Genomic DNA, 13,738 nt, shown 5'->3' on the forward strand with positions numbered 1-13,738 from the left:
CATAGTATTTGGGCCAAAGTGTGTCTATGGACACTTGCTTTTAAAATTAGGCATTAAAAAATGACTTAAGACCCACTAGCTTATCAATTAGAATTTAGTTCTTCCTCTGTTTCAGTATCTTCCTTTAGTAGGGAAAAATGTTATGCTGATACCTGGGCCAAGCTTCAGGCAAAGAGGGCTGGCCACATGCACAGTGCTTTCATCTAAAGGCTGAAATATTAGTAGGATGAGGGCACAACTCCCCCATTTCAAGAAAATAATTTTGCAGTCAGGATGGCCAGAAACTTCAAATGGCAACTTCTCTGATTTGAGGTAATTTCCCAGGAATTTAAGAGGCAATCATTTACTCTTGACTTTTAAAGAGAACCCGGGCTTGAATGGCACAGTTGTGTCTAAAATTGATCATTTAGTGACAATCCTCTGAAGTCACGTAGGAGGGAGGGAAAGCAGCTGAGATACCTAGACATCTGGACTGAACTATCTAGTTCACTTTCCAGGTTGTAAATTTTCTGGCCTAAAAAATGACTTTTACGAAAATAGTGATTTAGCTGAAGTACTAAAATTTTTTTGATTACTTTGATATAAAACACTACAGCTATAAAACTTACCAACATCTCATCTTCAAGGCAATGTGCCTTTAGGAAAATAGAATTAAAAAAAATATGAGTCCTGAAAATATGAATTTTAAATTGTAAGATGAGAACCTTATTAAATGCATTGCTCTATAGCATTTTTAAATAAACAAGAGAATTTGATAAATAGCAATATAGGTGAGATGTAAATAATTTTGTCACCTGGAAATTTTCACATTTGTGGACCTACTTAAATAGAAAACATTTGAACAAAAGGACACATAACACACACTCAAACACACGTTTTTACTGAAAACTGTATTTGAAGAACAGCCTAAAATCCTTTAAATTTCAATCTCCAAATTTTGATCTTTTTATTTATTCTGAAATAAAGTCTAAGACATTAACATTTAGTGCATAGAATTTAAAAATAAAACTGAATATGGTTAGAATATATGCATCAAGGGCATATATTTCATAAGAAAATAAAATTATGTACAAAATCACTCCCACTTAGTATTAATGCTAGTCCTAACTTGTTTGATTTTTCTAATTACTAGTAATTAGAACTTCGAGAGAAAGGTGACACAAACTCTGTTTAACCTCTCTGGCCTCCGTCTTTCATGTTTCAGTTTTGCTGGGAAGTTCGGTCGCTCCCTGGTTAGAGAGCGCATGTAGAATCCTCCAGAGCCTTGGAGGGTCCTCACAATTGTGCCCTTGTTCCCAGTGTAGGAGGAGTTCTTCCTTCCTTCCAAGCGTCTGTGCACAAAGGATGCAGTTAAAGCCGAAAGGGGACTGAAGGAGATCCGAGTGTGGGCTGGGACACGCAGGGCCCTGGGGGACTTCTCCTGGCTTGCTGGGTCTCAGCTGGGCTCCTTCATGTTTTGTGAGCATTTCCTTGTCATTCTGCTGATGCAGGTAGGGTTGCCGTGTCATTGCAGGTACTGCATGCACCTCCTCGTCAGAGGGACAGTGCTGCAGCAGCTTTCTTCTCTCGGGATGCTGTTTCCAGGACGGAGCAGCATGGCGAGCCAGTTCTTTGCCAGCTGCTTGGCTTCCTGGGGAGCTCTCCTCTTGCAGCCTGCCCTGAATTTCCTCTCCATGAACATAAAGTAAATGAAACTTTATTTCAGCAAAGGACTGGGCAGTGATCTGACAGCGGCCACATTTGATTTGTAATTTGACTTCGTCTGCCTGGTTTAGAAGAAGGTCTTCGTCCAGGCTTGATTTGTTTTCTCTGAAAAAGGGGGAAATATTCAATATAAAATTGCATAGAAAGACAGAATTGGAACTTTTCTTAGCCATCAAAGTTCTAAAACACTCCCACTGATGAGAAGCGCAAAGGGTGGGAAGACAGAGAGAGCATGGGAAGGCCTTCAGCAGAGGCTGCAGAACCCCAACTGTTGCTCCTGCTTGGGGCCACACACTCCTTCCCCAGGGGAGCTAACTAGTCCTTGGTGACCACAGGAACAGGTGTCACCAATGTGAGAGTCAGGCAGTAGCAAGTGGGGCTCTCCATGCTGCATCTGGTTGACAGTAACTGTCCCACACCACCCACCGCTGCTGTCTCTAAACTTGAACACCAATACGGCTTGGACATGTTACCTAAAAATCAAAATGGACTACAGGAAAACAATGACAAGGGGCAGAAAGCCTAGTATGGGAAAATATTTACTTTCCAAGGGGCCAATGAGGATTCAGTTCTCTGTCATAGTGGACAGTGGACAAAATAAGGCCATTTCCCTGGTTTACTTATTGCTCTTAAAAAGCTGACTGCCAGGCTTACGAATAACTTAGCTTGTCCTATCTAATAAAAGAGTAATATGCAAATTGACCATCACTCCAACACACAAGATGGCTGCCCCGATGTGGACACAAGATGACCACCACAAGATGGCTAACAGGGGAAGGCAGTTGGGAGGGACCAGGCCTGCAAGGGAGGGCAGTTGTGGGCGATCAGGCCAGCATGGGAGGGCAGTTGGGAGGGACCAGGCCTGCAAGGGAGGGCAGTTGTGGGCGATCAAGCCTGCAGGGGAGGGCAGTTAGGGGTGACCAGGCCGGCAGAGGAGGGAAGTTGGGGGCGACCGGGCCTGCAGGGAAGGGCAGTTGGGAGGGACCCAGGCCTGCAGGGGAGAGCAGTTGAGGGGGACCAGGCCTGCAGGGGAGGGCAGTTAGGGGTGACCAGGCCTGTAGTGGAGGACAGTTAGGGGCAAACAGGCTGTCAGGGGAGCAGTTAGGCATCAATCAGGCTGTCAGGGGATTGGTTAGGGGGTGATCAGGCTGGCAGGCAGAAGCGGTTAGGGGCAATCAGGAAGGCAGGCAGGCAAGCAGTTGGGAGCCAGCAGTCCTGGATTGTGAGAGGGATGTCTGACTGCTCTTTTAGGCCCGATCCGGGATTGGGCCTAAATGGGCAGTTGGACATCCCTCAAGGGGTCCCAGATTGGAGAGGGTGCAGGCTGGGCTGAGGGACACACACACCCACCCCCTCCCCCCGTGCACAAATTTCATGCACCGGGGCTCTAGTTTGTTTATAATGCTAAGAAGCAGGACCTGAAGATGGGAATGACACAGGAGAAAGTTAATCTGGCCTGAAGGGAAAAATAGGACAAAAGAGGAGGGTTTAAGGTCTGGACACTTTAGGGACTGGTCACACTGAGGTGCCACCATGGGTTATATGATGTTAAGAGGCAACTGATGCTGTTCAGATGTACATTCTGTGAACACCATTTTGGAGAAATTATTTGTAAAGAATACCAGGAACTATATACAATACTTAATATTTCATATGTCAGATACAAAAATAATCTGTTATATCCTGGCCGGTGTGGCTCAGTTGGTGGGAGCATCATCCCATACATCAGAAGATGGTGGGTTCAATTCCCAGTTGGGACATATACCCTGGTTGTGGGTTCGATCCCCAGTCAGGGTGATCCCCACTGTGGGAGGCAACCAATCAATGTTTCTCACATCAATGTTTCTCTGTCTCTCTTTCTCTGAAATCAATTTTTTTTTAAAAGGAAATGTTAAAAAACGTCTGTCACCTGAATGTCTCCGTCATACCTCAAACAGGCATTTGTGGCCTGGCTTACCGGGGTTACCATCATTATAAATCATGATTGATCAGAAACCAACAAGAAATGAGATTATTTTTCATAGAACTAGCCTCATAAAATCTTAATCTGAGAGATGTTTTTATGAAGTTATCTTTCTGAACATGAAATCTTAACCTGCTCCCCAAATCCAAACAGACTTTCTTGTCAGACTTCCATCCCATTAGCACTCACCTCTGCACATTTGCGTCCCTGTCCCTGTTCTTTGGCACGTCCCCTGGCTGCAGTTCGCTGGGGGAGGGCTCAGTGCTGATGACAACCCTGTGCACTTCTCTCAGATGGCCGAAATAGATTCTGACATGACCAAACACTTTTGCACAAAATTCACAGCACACGAGTTTCTTTAGCCGGTTCTCACCATGATGAAGTTTCATGTGTGCGCTCAGGCTGCCAGGACGCACATATGCCTTGCGACAAATTCGACAACTGTAAGGCCGTCTGTTAGTGTGGGTATTCATGTGGTCTCGAAGGTGCTGTTTGAACTGGAAGTGGTGGTTACAGACAGGACATCTGTGCCAAGGCTGCTTAATGCCAGAGAATCCATTTCTGAATGCAGAGCTGGGCTTAGGGGAAGGGCTGTCGTCCTGCTTACAGCCGAGACATTTAGGAGTGAGCGAATTATTTAACAAACGGTCCTGTCCTAGGCTGCTGGGCCTTTGGGAAGGTAATACAGCCACAGGAGAAGCCAAGGGAGTCACAGCGGGCAGGACAATGACAGGTTTAGGCATAATGCTACGATATTTTTTCAAAGTCCCAGGTTTTTGGTCCCTGGATTGCTGGGAATCATTTTTTATTCTTTTACATTTCCTCCTTTTCCCCTGAAATGACAAGATTTCATCTGGCACCTTTAGTTTTCTTCCTTTTCTCTTTGTTGCCCCGCCGTTCAGTTTGGTTCTGTGGTTGAGATCCAGTTTGGTAGCTGGACAAAAGGCACTTTTACAGAGACTCTGCTTTGACACCTGTGGACCAGGTACCTTATCGGCCATCCTGGTGGCTGCAGCAAAGCCTTCGGTGATGGTGGGTGTCTTATCCCAGTGTGCCCTGAGCCCGGGCAAAGAAAAGCCTACAATGTTAGCATCTGACTCACTTTTATAAACCTGTGTTGTTTTCATACTTACGGGGGGTAAGACTGGCAGTTTACCTTTGGGGACTGAGGGAACCCACTGGAGTGAACCGCCCCAAATGGTTGGTGATAACTTGACTCTGCCTTCTGCAAGGTCAGCTTGTTCTTTATGTTTTTCAGTGGCAACAGCAGCAGGTTTACTGGATGTTTCTTTGCTTGCAAAGTTTTCTTTCCCTGAAATCTTCATGAAGCCCTGCCTGGCAGAGGGCTCCTCTGGTGCGGATGATGTTGGGGTATCAGGAAGGTTCGGGTCTCCACAGTCACTGGTCACTGGAGGTCGAGAGTCTCCGGGGCCACCTCCGCTGGTCAGAGCAGCCGGGCTGACGCTGGCTGGGGCCTGGTCTGGTGGCAGCACTGGCTCAGACGGACTGGGCTGGGGCAGGGGCTCAGAACAGCCAGGTGGGGAAGGAGATGTTTGGGTTTGGGCAGGAGGTTTGCTACAGCCACTTTCAGAGAAGCTCAGAATGGGGTTCTTTGTTGATCCTTTGTTATTTCTTGGGGGTTGGTATCGAGGAATAGGCAGTTTAAGGTTTTCAGGCAGGGGCAGTCTGGGTTTCTGGACTGGCTGAATTGAGGCAACCTGAGGCAATGCCACTAGAGAATATGTCCCCTTCTGGCCAGCAACCTGCATCAGAGCATAATTTTGGGCAGGCACCCCCAGTGGTGTAGAGCTGATGGGGGGGCCTGGATTCACCTGATCAGAGAGCGATGGCGAAGGGCCCGACAGCACTCTGGAAGTTAGGACTTTGGACACAATTTTCGGTGCAATGGTCCTAAACTGACTCTTGGTCTGCAATCCTTTTCCGCTCTGTATTGTTCCAGAAGGCATGGCTGATCACCTGCAATGACATTACAATGTAAAAAGTCACCTTGGTATAACTGTCCTGTTGTTGAAAGTGCAAGTAAGCATCTTGTCATTTATTCTGCCTTAAGGCTTTCCTAGACCACCCCTACTCGTCTGAGCAAGCTCCTGCATTCTTCAGCATCCAGCCTAAAGGTCAACTCCTGCCCACCTTTCCCAGCGATCAATCATTATTCTCCTCTCTGGGTCCACAGCTCCTATTACAGCATTTGCCACTTTTCATAATAATTTAACTGTTTGTGTGTCTCTATTACTAAACAGAGCTTCTTGAGAGCTGGGGCTCTGTCCTGCTCATCTTTACTCCACTGAGTCCATCCTCTCCATTAACCTAATTCTGATTCGTCTTTGCAGGCCAGTCCTGATCTGAGCTGCAGTCCTGCTACTGGTCTTCCCTCTGGTCTGTTCTGCTGTGTATTTTACTTATTTTATATACATGTCTGGTTGTCCCTATAAAAGTTAAGCTTTGCGAGGGTGAAGCTGATATTTAATGAATTCATATTGATATTTTCCCCTGTAAATTCGGTATGAAACAAATGTTTCTTGTATTGAGTGCACTCATATTTTTCACTCAATTTCAGGACACACCATTTGACCCCGTGGCAGTGTGATTGTGTTGCACAGCAAATGCATTCAGACTGAATGCCAACTTTGTTGCTGCTTCCCCGTGTGACTCGTGAATTCCTTCTCACACCTTCCAAATTGTTTACGTGTGCTTTTGCAATTAAATCACCAGTATTAAAAAAGTTGATGTGACACCTTAAAAAATGTTGAAGGAAAAGAAAACAATACAAAGTGATAGGTAAAGAGATAGGGACAACATAAAAAACACACAAAATCACACAAAAAGCACCCCTAGGGCCCTAACTGACAGAATAGCACCCACACTCCCTGGATTTATTATGACTAGAGACCAATTACAACTATTCTAAGAAAACAATTACGGAAACATTTCGATGCACTGCTTCTAAGTATTATATTATCTATTTTATTCCTGAAGCCTCAGAGGTAGTAAGGCCTGGCTGCAGAGAAGTTTCCCATTTCTAAGTACCTCATTTTAGGCAGACTCACTCCAACTCATTTGGTACCTACATTATTCTAGTGGTTGGCTATTAAAGGCCCATAATCCTTTTTCTAAAACCTTTGAAGGTTTGCTTATACTTTCAAATTAAAAAAATAATAGTAGCATGCATACACCAAATGTTACATAACACCCAGCAGAGTCTGTAGAACAACCGTAATTACACCTATTACCATGTCTGCAGCAAAATATAGGAGTGTGTATTCACAAAATGTGGGGCAATTGAAGATACTTAAACAGTCTTACACAGTTCAGGGTTTGCCTTTAATGAGTTGCAACTTTTGATAAAATTTTTGTTTTCAGAGCTTTTTAGATTTTGGAATTATGAACAAAGGCTAGAAGAATTTTTTGTTTAGGGGATACCAAGGATACAAAGATGAACAGACAATTTCTGGAATCTAATGAAAGAGACGATTTAAAAACATTTTAAAATCAACGTTGATTTTAATGTCTATGGCTACTGAACTAATAATTTTAGTAAAAAGTTTATTTTTTTCAGTGAAAATGACATTCCCCAAGTAAACATATTGTACCATAAAAGGAATAAGAAATGTAGACTGACCAACTTATTTTAGAAAGTAATCACTGTTTGGGGATGACAGAGTATGTTAAAAACGTATTTCACATGGTAGCTTGCATTAGAATAAGAAGGAAAATCACTAGTGCTCTGGTCTGGAAAACTGACACAGGATAATTATATAATCTGTTGTTTTCCTACTCAGCTTTGCTACCACAAAGTTCATGGGTAAAGTGCTTGGTCAACCACCTGGCAATAGTCACCTAAACGGAGGTGCTACATTTGCTCCTTCTTCCTCTGTAAGTTATGTATTTTGTGAATTTATTTTCATAGCCTTTAAAGTTAAATGTCTTTCATTTTAAGCTTCATCTCATCTTTTGGAAGAAGTACTGAAGTTGTAAATAAATATATTAAATTTGGATTGTGAGGCTTTGCAGAAAGCTTAAAATTATTGTCAGCTTTTGATTAAATAACTGCATTAACAATAATAATGGCTTACAGAACAGATCCGGGGTGAGGAAGGAAGAGAAAACATTGGGTCATTTATATCTAGTTTATAGTCTTTTTTTTTTTTTTTAAATCCTCACCCCAGGATATGTTTCTTCATTGATTCAAGAGAGGGAGAGAGAGAAATATCAGTCCGTTGCCTCACCCATGCACCAAGACCAGATAGCGAACCTACAATCTGGTGATGTACCCTGACCGGGAATCACACCCACAACCCTTCAGTGCACAGGACCATAGTCTAACCACCGCGCGCACACCAGCCGGGGCTCTAGTTCATACTCTTAATTGATTGAGCACAAAATATTTACAGCAAGAAGAGCTGGAAGAAAAGCTACTTTGTCCTCAGTCATAAATCCTCTTGAAATAATATGTGACCATAATACATCAAAGCATACTTGATATCACCTCACTTGACTGCTCAAGTTACCTGCCATTTAAAGAAGTGGATATTAGGGTAGACAAGTTTATCAGCTGGCTTCATGATCAATGACCATAAGCTAATCACAAGAAATCTGTGAATGAATAAAAATTATATCTATTTTTTGTCAGATTGGCAAAAAATATATTTTTTGGTGTGCTGCAGAATTTTAGTAATTAGTTTATGTGTGCCATGGGATGAGAAAGGTTGAAAATCACTGTTTTAGGATATTCATATGGGTAAGTTTGTGTGTATGAATAAATGACTGTCTAGATTACAGACAAGAGTATCTCATGTTTTTTTTCCTTGTCTGCTTAATCACAAGAATTGCTAGTGATAAGAAAACTGATCTAACCATCTGACAGGCAGTGCATACTTACCCCCAAAAGGTAAGCACTGAGAGGTGTCAGCTCATTACCTTCCAAGAACAATAAGAGCTGTTCCTCCAAACATTTGGTTCTTTAGGATAAAACAAAGCAATTTTCAATAAAAGTCACTTACACCACAATAACTATAGACTGTTTTTTTTCTTTTTAAAATAGTTTGAACAGGAGTTTTTAGAGAAGTTGAAAGTAGCAGTAAGTTTTTAAAACTCTAAAATTCCAAGATTCTATGACTGTAGGCAGTCTTTCTTTGCAATGTAGCTATTAGAGTGGGTTACTCCATTACCCACTTTTAAGACCTTTCACAGATGGTGACCAAAATACCCTCACCTGTTACCTACTAATTACAGATCTCATAGAGCTGTGCTCTAAATAATGAGAGGTAGAAATTCCCACTGACATTCATAATTTCTGGAAATCCTGCAAAATTACACACAACATAGTTTAAGAGACTCACAGGACTCTCAGGCTCTAAACATGAATTTTTATTAACTGAAAACATAAAAGGCTCACTCAGTAAAATTAATTTTGCACAACTTTACAACCTGAATATTAGGATTCTAAATGTGGGCTGTTTTTTAAATAAGTTTAGCATATTAAAAATAACTATTTTGAAAAGTGACATTTACAGAAACTGACCTAACTGGATTTAAAAGGAAACTAATAGATATTGAGTCCTTATTATGGTCTAGAATCTATGCTAGGTCTTTTAATTGATCCTTCAAGTAAACTTTGCAAATAAATATTATTGTTCCCCTTTTATAGATTAAGAAAAGTAAGTCTTGAGGAAGTTAAATAATGTGCCAAAGTTCACACAACTAGATCTGTCCCATTCCAATTTGAAGCAATAACCTTCCTCCCCTTCATTCTCCCCTTAAAAGGAAAAAATTACATAGAAGTTGCCTTAATTAACTCCAAAATATAGCATTATCTCTGAACGTTTAGGAAAAAAAATTTTTTTAATATAAAAATGGTTTGTCAGATCCCAAAACTTCAATCACCTTTAAACGATTCTTTCTTGAACCTCCTTTCCCTCCATTGCTTCCAAAGAATTTGACCTGATGGAGATGGGCTGCATGTCAGAGGCAGCAGAGGGAAGAATGAGGGCTCAACAGTACTAAGCGCCAACATCTGAGCCAGCTTGATTCAACTGCCACAACGCAGCTGGCACAGACAATATTAACAGACCAGTTCCCGGGGCAGGCAACTCTCTAGAATCTAGAGTCCAGATAGCTGCAAACAACTCACTTCCTGATTTCTACGGGCAGAACCAAAGCCTCCTTTGTTGCTTCTGAGCAAAGTTGTTCCTGCTTGCCCCTTTGTCAGTGTGGGCACAACTCCATGATTCCGTGTGTTAGGGCCACAGGCCTATGCTATGCATGGAGAAGGGAGCAGGCACAGAAAGAGAGGTGTCCCTGCTCTTGAAACAGGCTCCATGATCCAGGAGCAGAACAAAAGTACTGCCAAGAGTTAGCTACTTAAAGAGCCAAACTTTTAGGTTTGTTTAGGTTTTAACTTTATTAAACTGAAAAACCCTATTTTCAATTCTATTTGTTGGCATCTCTTTTTCACCTCCCACTTGGCTTTCAAATACAAAATTCCAGTAGGGGTTCAAACTGTTTCCCAGGATGGACTTTGGTTAAAACAAATATGGTAAAACCCTGGAGACATTTGAGATAAAAGAAATGCCTCATAACATAGGGGAGCTCAACTTAATTGTATTGAAAAACACATTTAGCTGTTGCCTCCCCCCAGCTCCTCACCCCTGCAAAGGCACTGTCTGGGCTCCGCAGCAAGAGCCAACAGGAGGCTACTGAGCGCTGACTGTGGAGTGCACGGTAAAACACGCTGGCACAGGCACAAGTGTTATTTTGTTTCTAAGGACCCAGGATGCCAAATACATACCACTTCTACTCCACATATCTGTAGCGCTAAGACCTCCTAGAGTCCTTATACCCAGGACCCAAATTTCAGGAAATCTGACACTCCACAAAGGAAATAAGCATATTCCCAGTTAGATATCTTGTATCCCGAGCCTAGTTTTCTCCATTCTCCTTGGCACATGCCCTGCTTGCTGAACGATGCTCTAACCTGACTCCTCCTTCCCTCCTGTAAGAGCACCTGATGTCCAAACACCTTCCACTCAGCACAGGCCTTTGAGTGCTGCCTTTCTAAACAGTTAATCCATAGCCTAGCTTAGCAGGAAAAAGAAAAACTCTCATTTTCTGAGCCCCAGAGCTTCTGTATTTCCCAGCACTTACCAATACTGTTTCTTAAAGATTATTCTAATGATAAGGAATATTTTGTTTCAGGTACTGTGCAAACACTTTACACGCATTACCATTCCATCCCCACAATAACCTAAACTGGGAATTACTGCTACATGTACAGATAAAGATTTCAAAGCTGGAACTCAAGCCTTGGCCCGTTTGACTCAAAGGGCACTTTCCACCTCTACATGCGGACTGTAAGCTATTACACATGGTTATGGCCACTACAATTGTCTCTAGGGGAAAGGTCATGGGTTTTGGGGTTCATACAGAGGTGGTTTCAACTCCTGGTTCTGTCGTGTGGCTTGTGGAAGTCACTCTCTGAGCCTGTGTCCTCAATTATTAAATGGGCATACTAATAGTTTCTGGCTACAAAGGTCTATCAGGATTAAATAAAAAATAGGCCCTCTGAAACTTTAGACAATAATTAAAAAAAAAAAAGGCCCCATGAAGGTGCCAGGGTAGTGCTTAGCACACATTAGATACTCAGCAGACATTAATTTTCCACTTCCTCTTGCCAAAAAGTATTAATACCATTAATAACTTGGTTATTATTAACAGCAAAGGAGTAAAGGGCAGATTAGATAATATAGGCATGCCATTCATACAGCTTTGCCAAAAACTACAGTTTGACACTCTCCAAGTCTATTCCCCGCAAATCAATGGGGAAAAGGACTAGATAAAGGCAGTTTAGACACATGCCCCATAAGGTCTGGATGACGTGGGAAGATGCTTACCTGTCAGTCACACCTGGGAACAAGTCAGTGGCCAGGAGAGATTACTTTGTGTACAGAATGGCATTTAAGGAGGGGAAATGGAATTGTTCCTCTGTTTTATAGTATAGGTTTACATGTTTTATCTTCACTTCTCATTTATCTGCAACTCACAGTGATAACTTTTTTTTGCTGCAAGTTTTTCTATGCTTCAACTTTTTTGTCAGATAGTTTATGATTTATAAACACCAATGCACAGGACCATATATTCCTTCATGTCTATAATTAGTCCCTAAAATGCCTGCTTGGTACTTTTCTTTTCTTTACTATTTTTTTTTATTTTTAAAAATTTATCTTTATTGTTGAAAGTATTACAGATGTCCCTCCCTCCCTCCCCCACTATTGACTCCCTCCACCCTACTCCTGCCCCTTCCCAGGCCTTCATGCACTATTGTCTGTGTCCCTGGGCTAAGCATATCCTATATAATAAAGAGATAATATGCAAATTGACCCTCACGCCCTCATGTCACAAGATGGCCACCCCCATGTCATCACAAGATGGCCACCCCCACATTGTCACAAGATGGCTGTCAGGGGAGGACAGTTGGGGGTGATCGGGCTGGCAAGGGAGCAGTTAGGCATCAATCAGGCTGGTAGGGGAGCAGTTAGGGTAAGGTGACCAGATTTTAACATTGGTAAAGCGGGACACCATTGACCAGGGGGAGGGGGGTTCTTTTTTTAAAAAAATATATTTTATTGATTTTTTACAGAGAGGAAGAGAGAGGGATAGAGAGTTAGAAACATCGATGAGAGAGAAACATCGATCAGCTGCCTCTTGCACACCCCCTACTGGGGATGTGCCCGCAACCAAGGTACATGCCCTTGACCAGAATCAAACCTGGGACCCTTCAGTCCGCAGGCCGACACTCTATCCACTGAGCAAACCAGTTTCGGCCCGGGGGGGGGGGGGGGAGGAGGTGGTTTCCTTGATTAAAAATTTGGTCTATATTGTAATCGCTTTTGTTTTTTTTAATAAAAGGAAATTCACTTCTTAGATCATCATTGAATTTGCATCCTCTTTTCTTACTCATTATGTTAAAAATCTAAAAAATAATTTAAAATTATATTATAAATTATTATATACATATTGCTTAAAAACACAGTAAGTAGGTACATAATTACATGAACATATTTTATTGTTAGTTTATAAATTAAATTAATTTGATTGTTATAAAGTAACTATATTTTAAAAATTATTTTAATCCTATATTTCTTTCTAAATAATAACAATACTAACTTGTATTATTTTCCCTCTGAATTTGCCGTAAGGTAAGTCGTAAGTGTCACTTTCAAGGCCGGCGCTGGACTTTTTGCCGCCACTATAAAATATAAATAATACGAGTACTGTCTGCTAAATTCAAGAAAATTTATGTATTTATGAAATAAATAAATAACTTACCTAAATTATCTGAATAGCTGATTTGTAATGACATCACTTGTTTAACTAGCTTACTAGAACGCAGTATGATGTGTATCGTCTGACAGTTACAAAATGTTTTCGTCATTGCCAGTCCCAAAAATATGCCATTGTTCATTAAGTCCAAACAATGGTGGTCGAATTCCAACAACTGATCAACAATGCGAACTTTGATAAGCAGTTCTCGATAATCAGTTCTCAACAATTATTTGTTATTATTAAAGTTTGACATTATAAAATTAACAAAAATAATATAAAACTCATATCTTGGCTAAATAGCCACATGGCCGCCGAAAACCATATATTCCCTTCCCGTTGTCCCGCCGTTCCCTAGCTTGTCATGCATTCTTTCCAAAAATTGGGACTTTTTTAAACCGCTGCAGGACACGGGACAAATTGTTAAAAATCGGGACTGTCCCGCCAAAAGCGGGACGTGTGGTCACCTTAAGTTAGGGGGCTATCAGGCAGGCAGGCAGGCGAGTTGTTAGGAGACAGCAGTCCCGGATTGTGAGAGGGATGGCTGACTGCTGGTTTAGGCCCCATCCTGCAGGGGAATTTTGTGCACCGGGCCTCTAGTATTCATATAAATTCTGCGGTTAATCTCTTCTGCCCTTCCTCCTCCCTGCTCTGAGATTCTTCAGTCTGTGCCATGCTTCTATGTCTATAGATCTATTGTGTTAGTCAGTTTATTTTTATTTTGTTCATTAG

The 13,738-nt window shown here is 41.9% G+C and overlaps 1 protein-coding gene across 4 annotated transcripts in view; it reads right to left on the reverse strand.

Annotated features, from left to right (window-relative positions):
* Window positions 1-871: 871 nt before the first annotated feature.
* ZNF438 (zinc finger protein 438) overlaps window positions 872-13,738 on the reverse strand; it is a 174,956-nt gene continuing 162,089 nt past the window's right edge. For all 4 annotated transcript variants that reach the window (XM_054716603.1, XM_054716602.1, XM_054716601.1 and 1 more), the window contains 2 exons: window positions 3,857-5,644; window positions 872-1,809 (listed from right to left, as the gene is read on the reverse strand). In XM_054716603.1, the coding sequence (XP_054572578.1) occupies window positions 1,194-1,809; window positions 3,857-5,634 (2,394 nt within the window). In that variant the 5' untranslated portion in view covers window positions 5,635-5,644 and the 3' untranslated portion in view covers window positions 872-1,193. The remainder of the gene's footprint in view (window positions 1,810-3,856; window positions 5,645-13,738) is intronic.

The sequence above is a fragment of the Eptesicus fuscus genome, chromosome 5, assembly GCF_027574615.1.
Source record: "Eptesicus fuscus isolate TK198812 chromosome 5, DD_ASM_mEF_20220401, whole genome shotgun sequence".
Classification (NCBI taxonomy): Eukaryota; Metazoa; Chordata; class Mammalia; order Chiroptera; family Vespertilionidae; genus Eptesicus; species Eptesicus fuscus.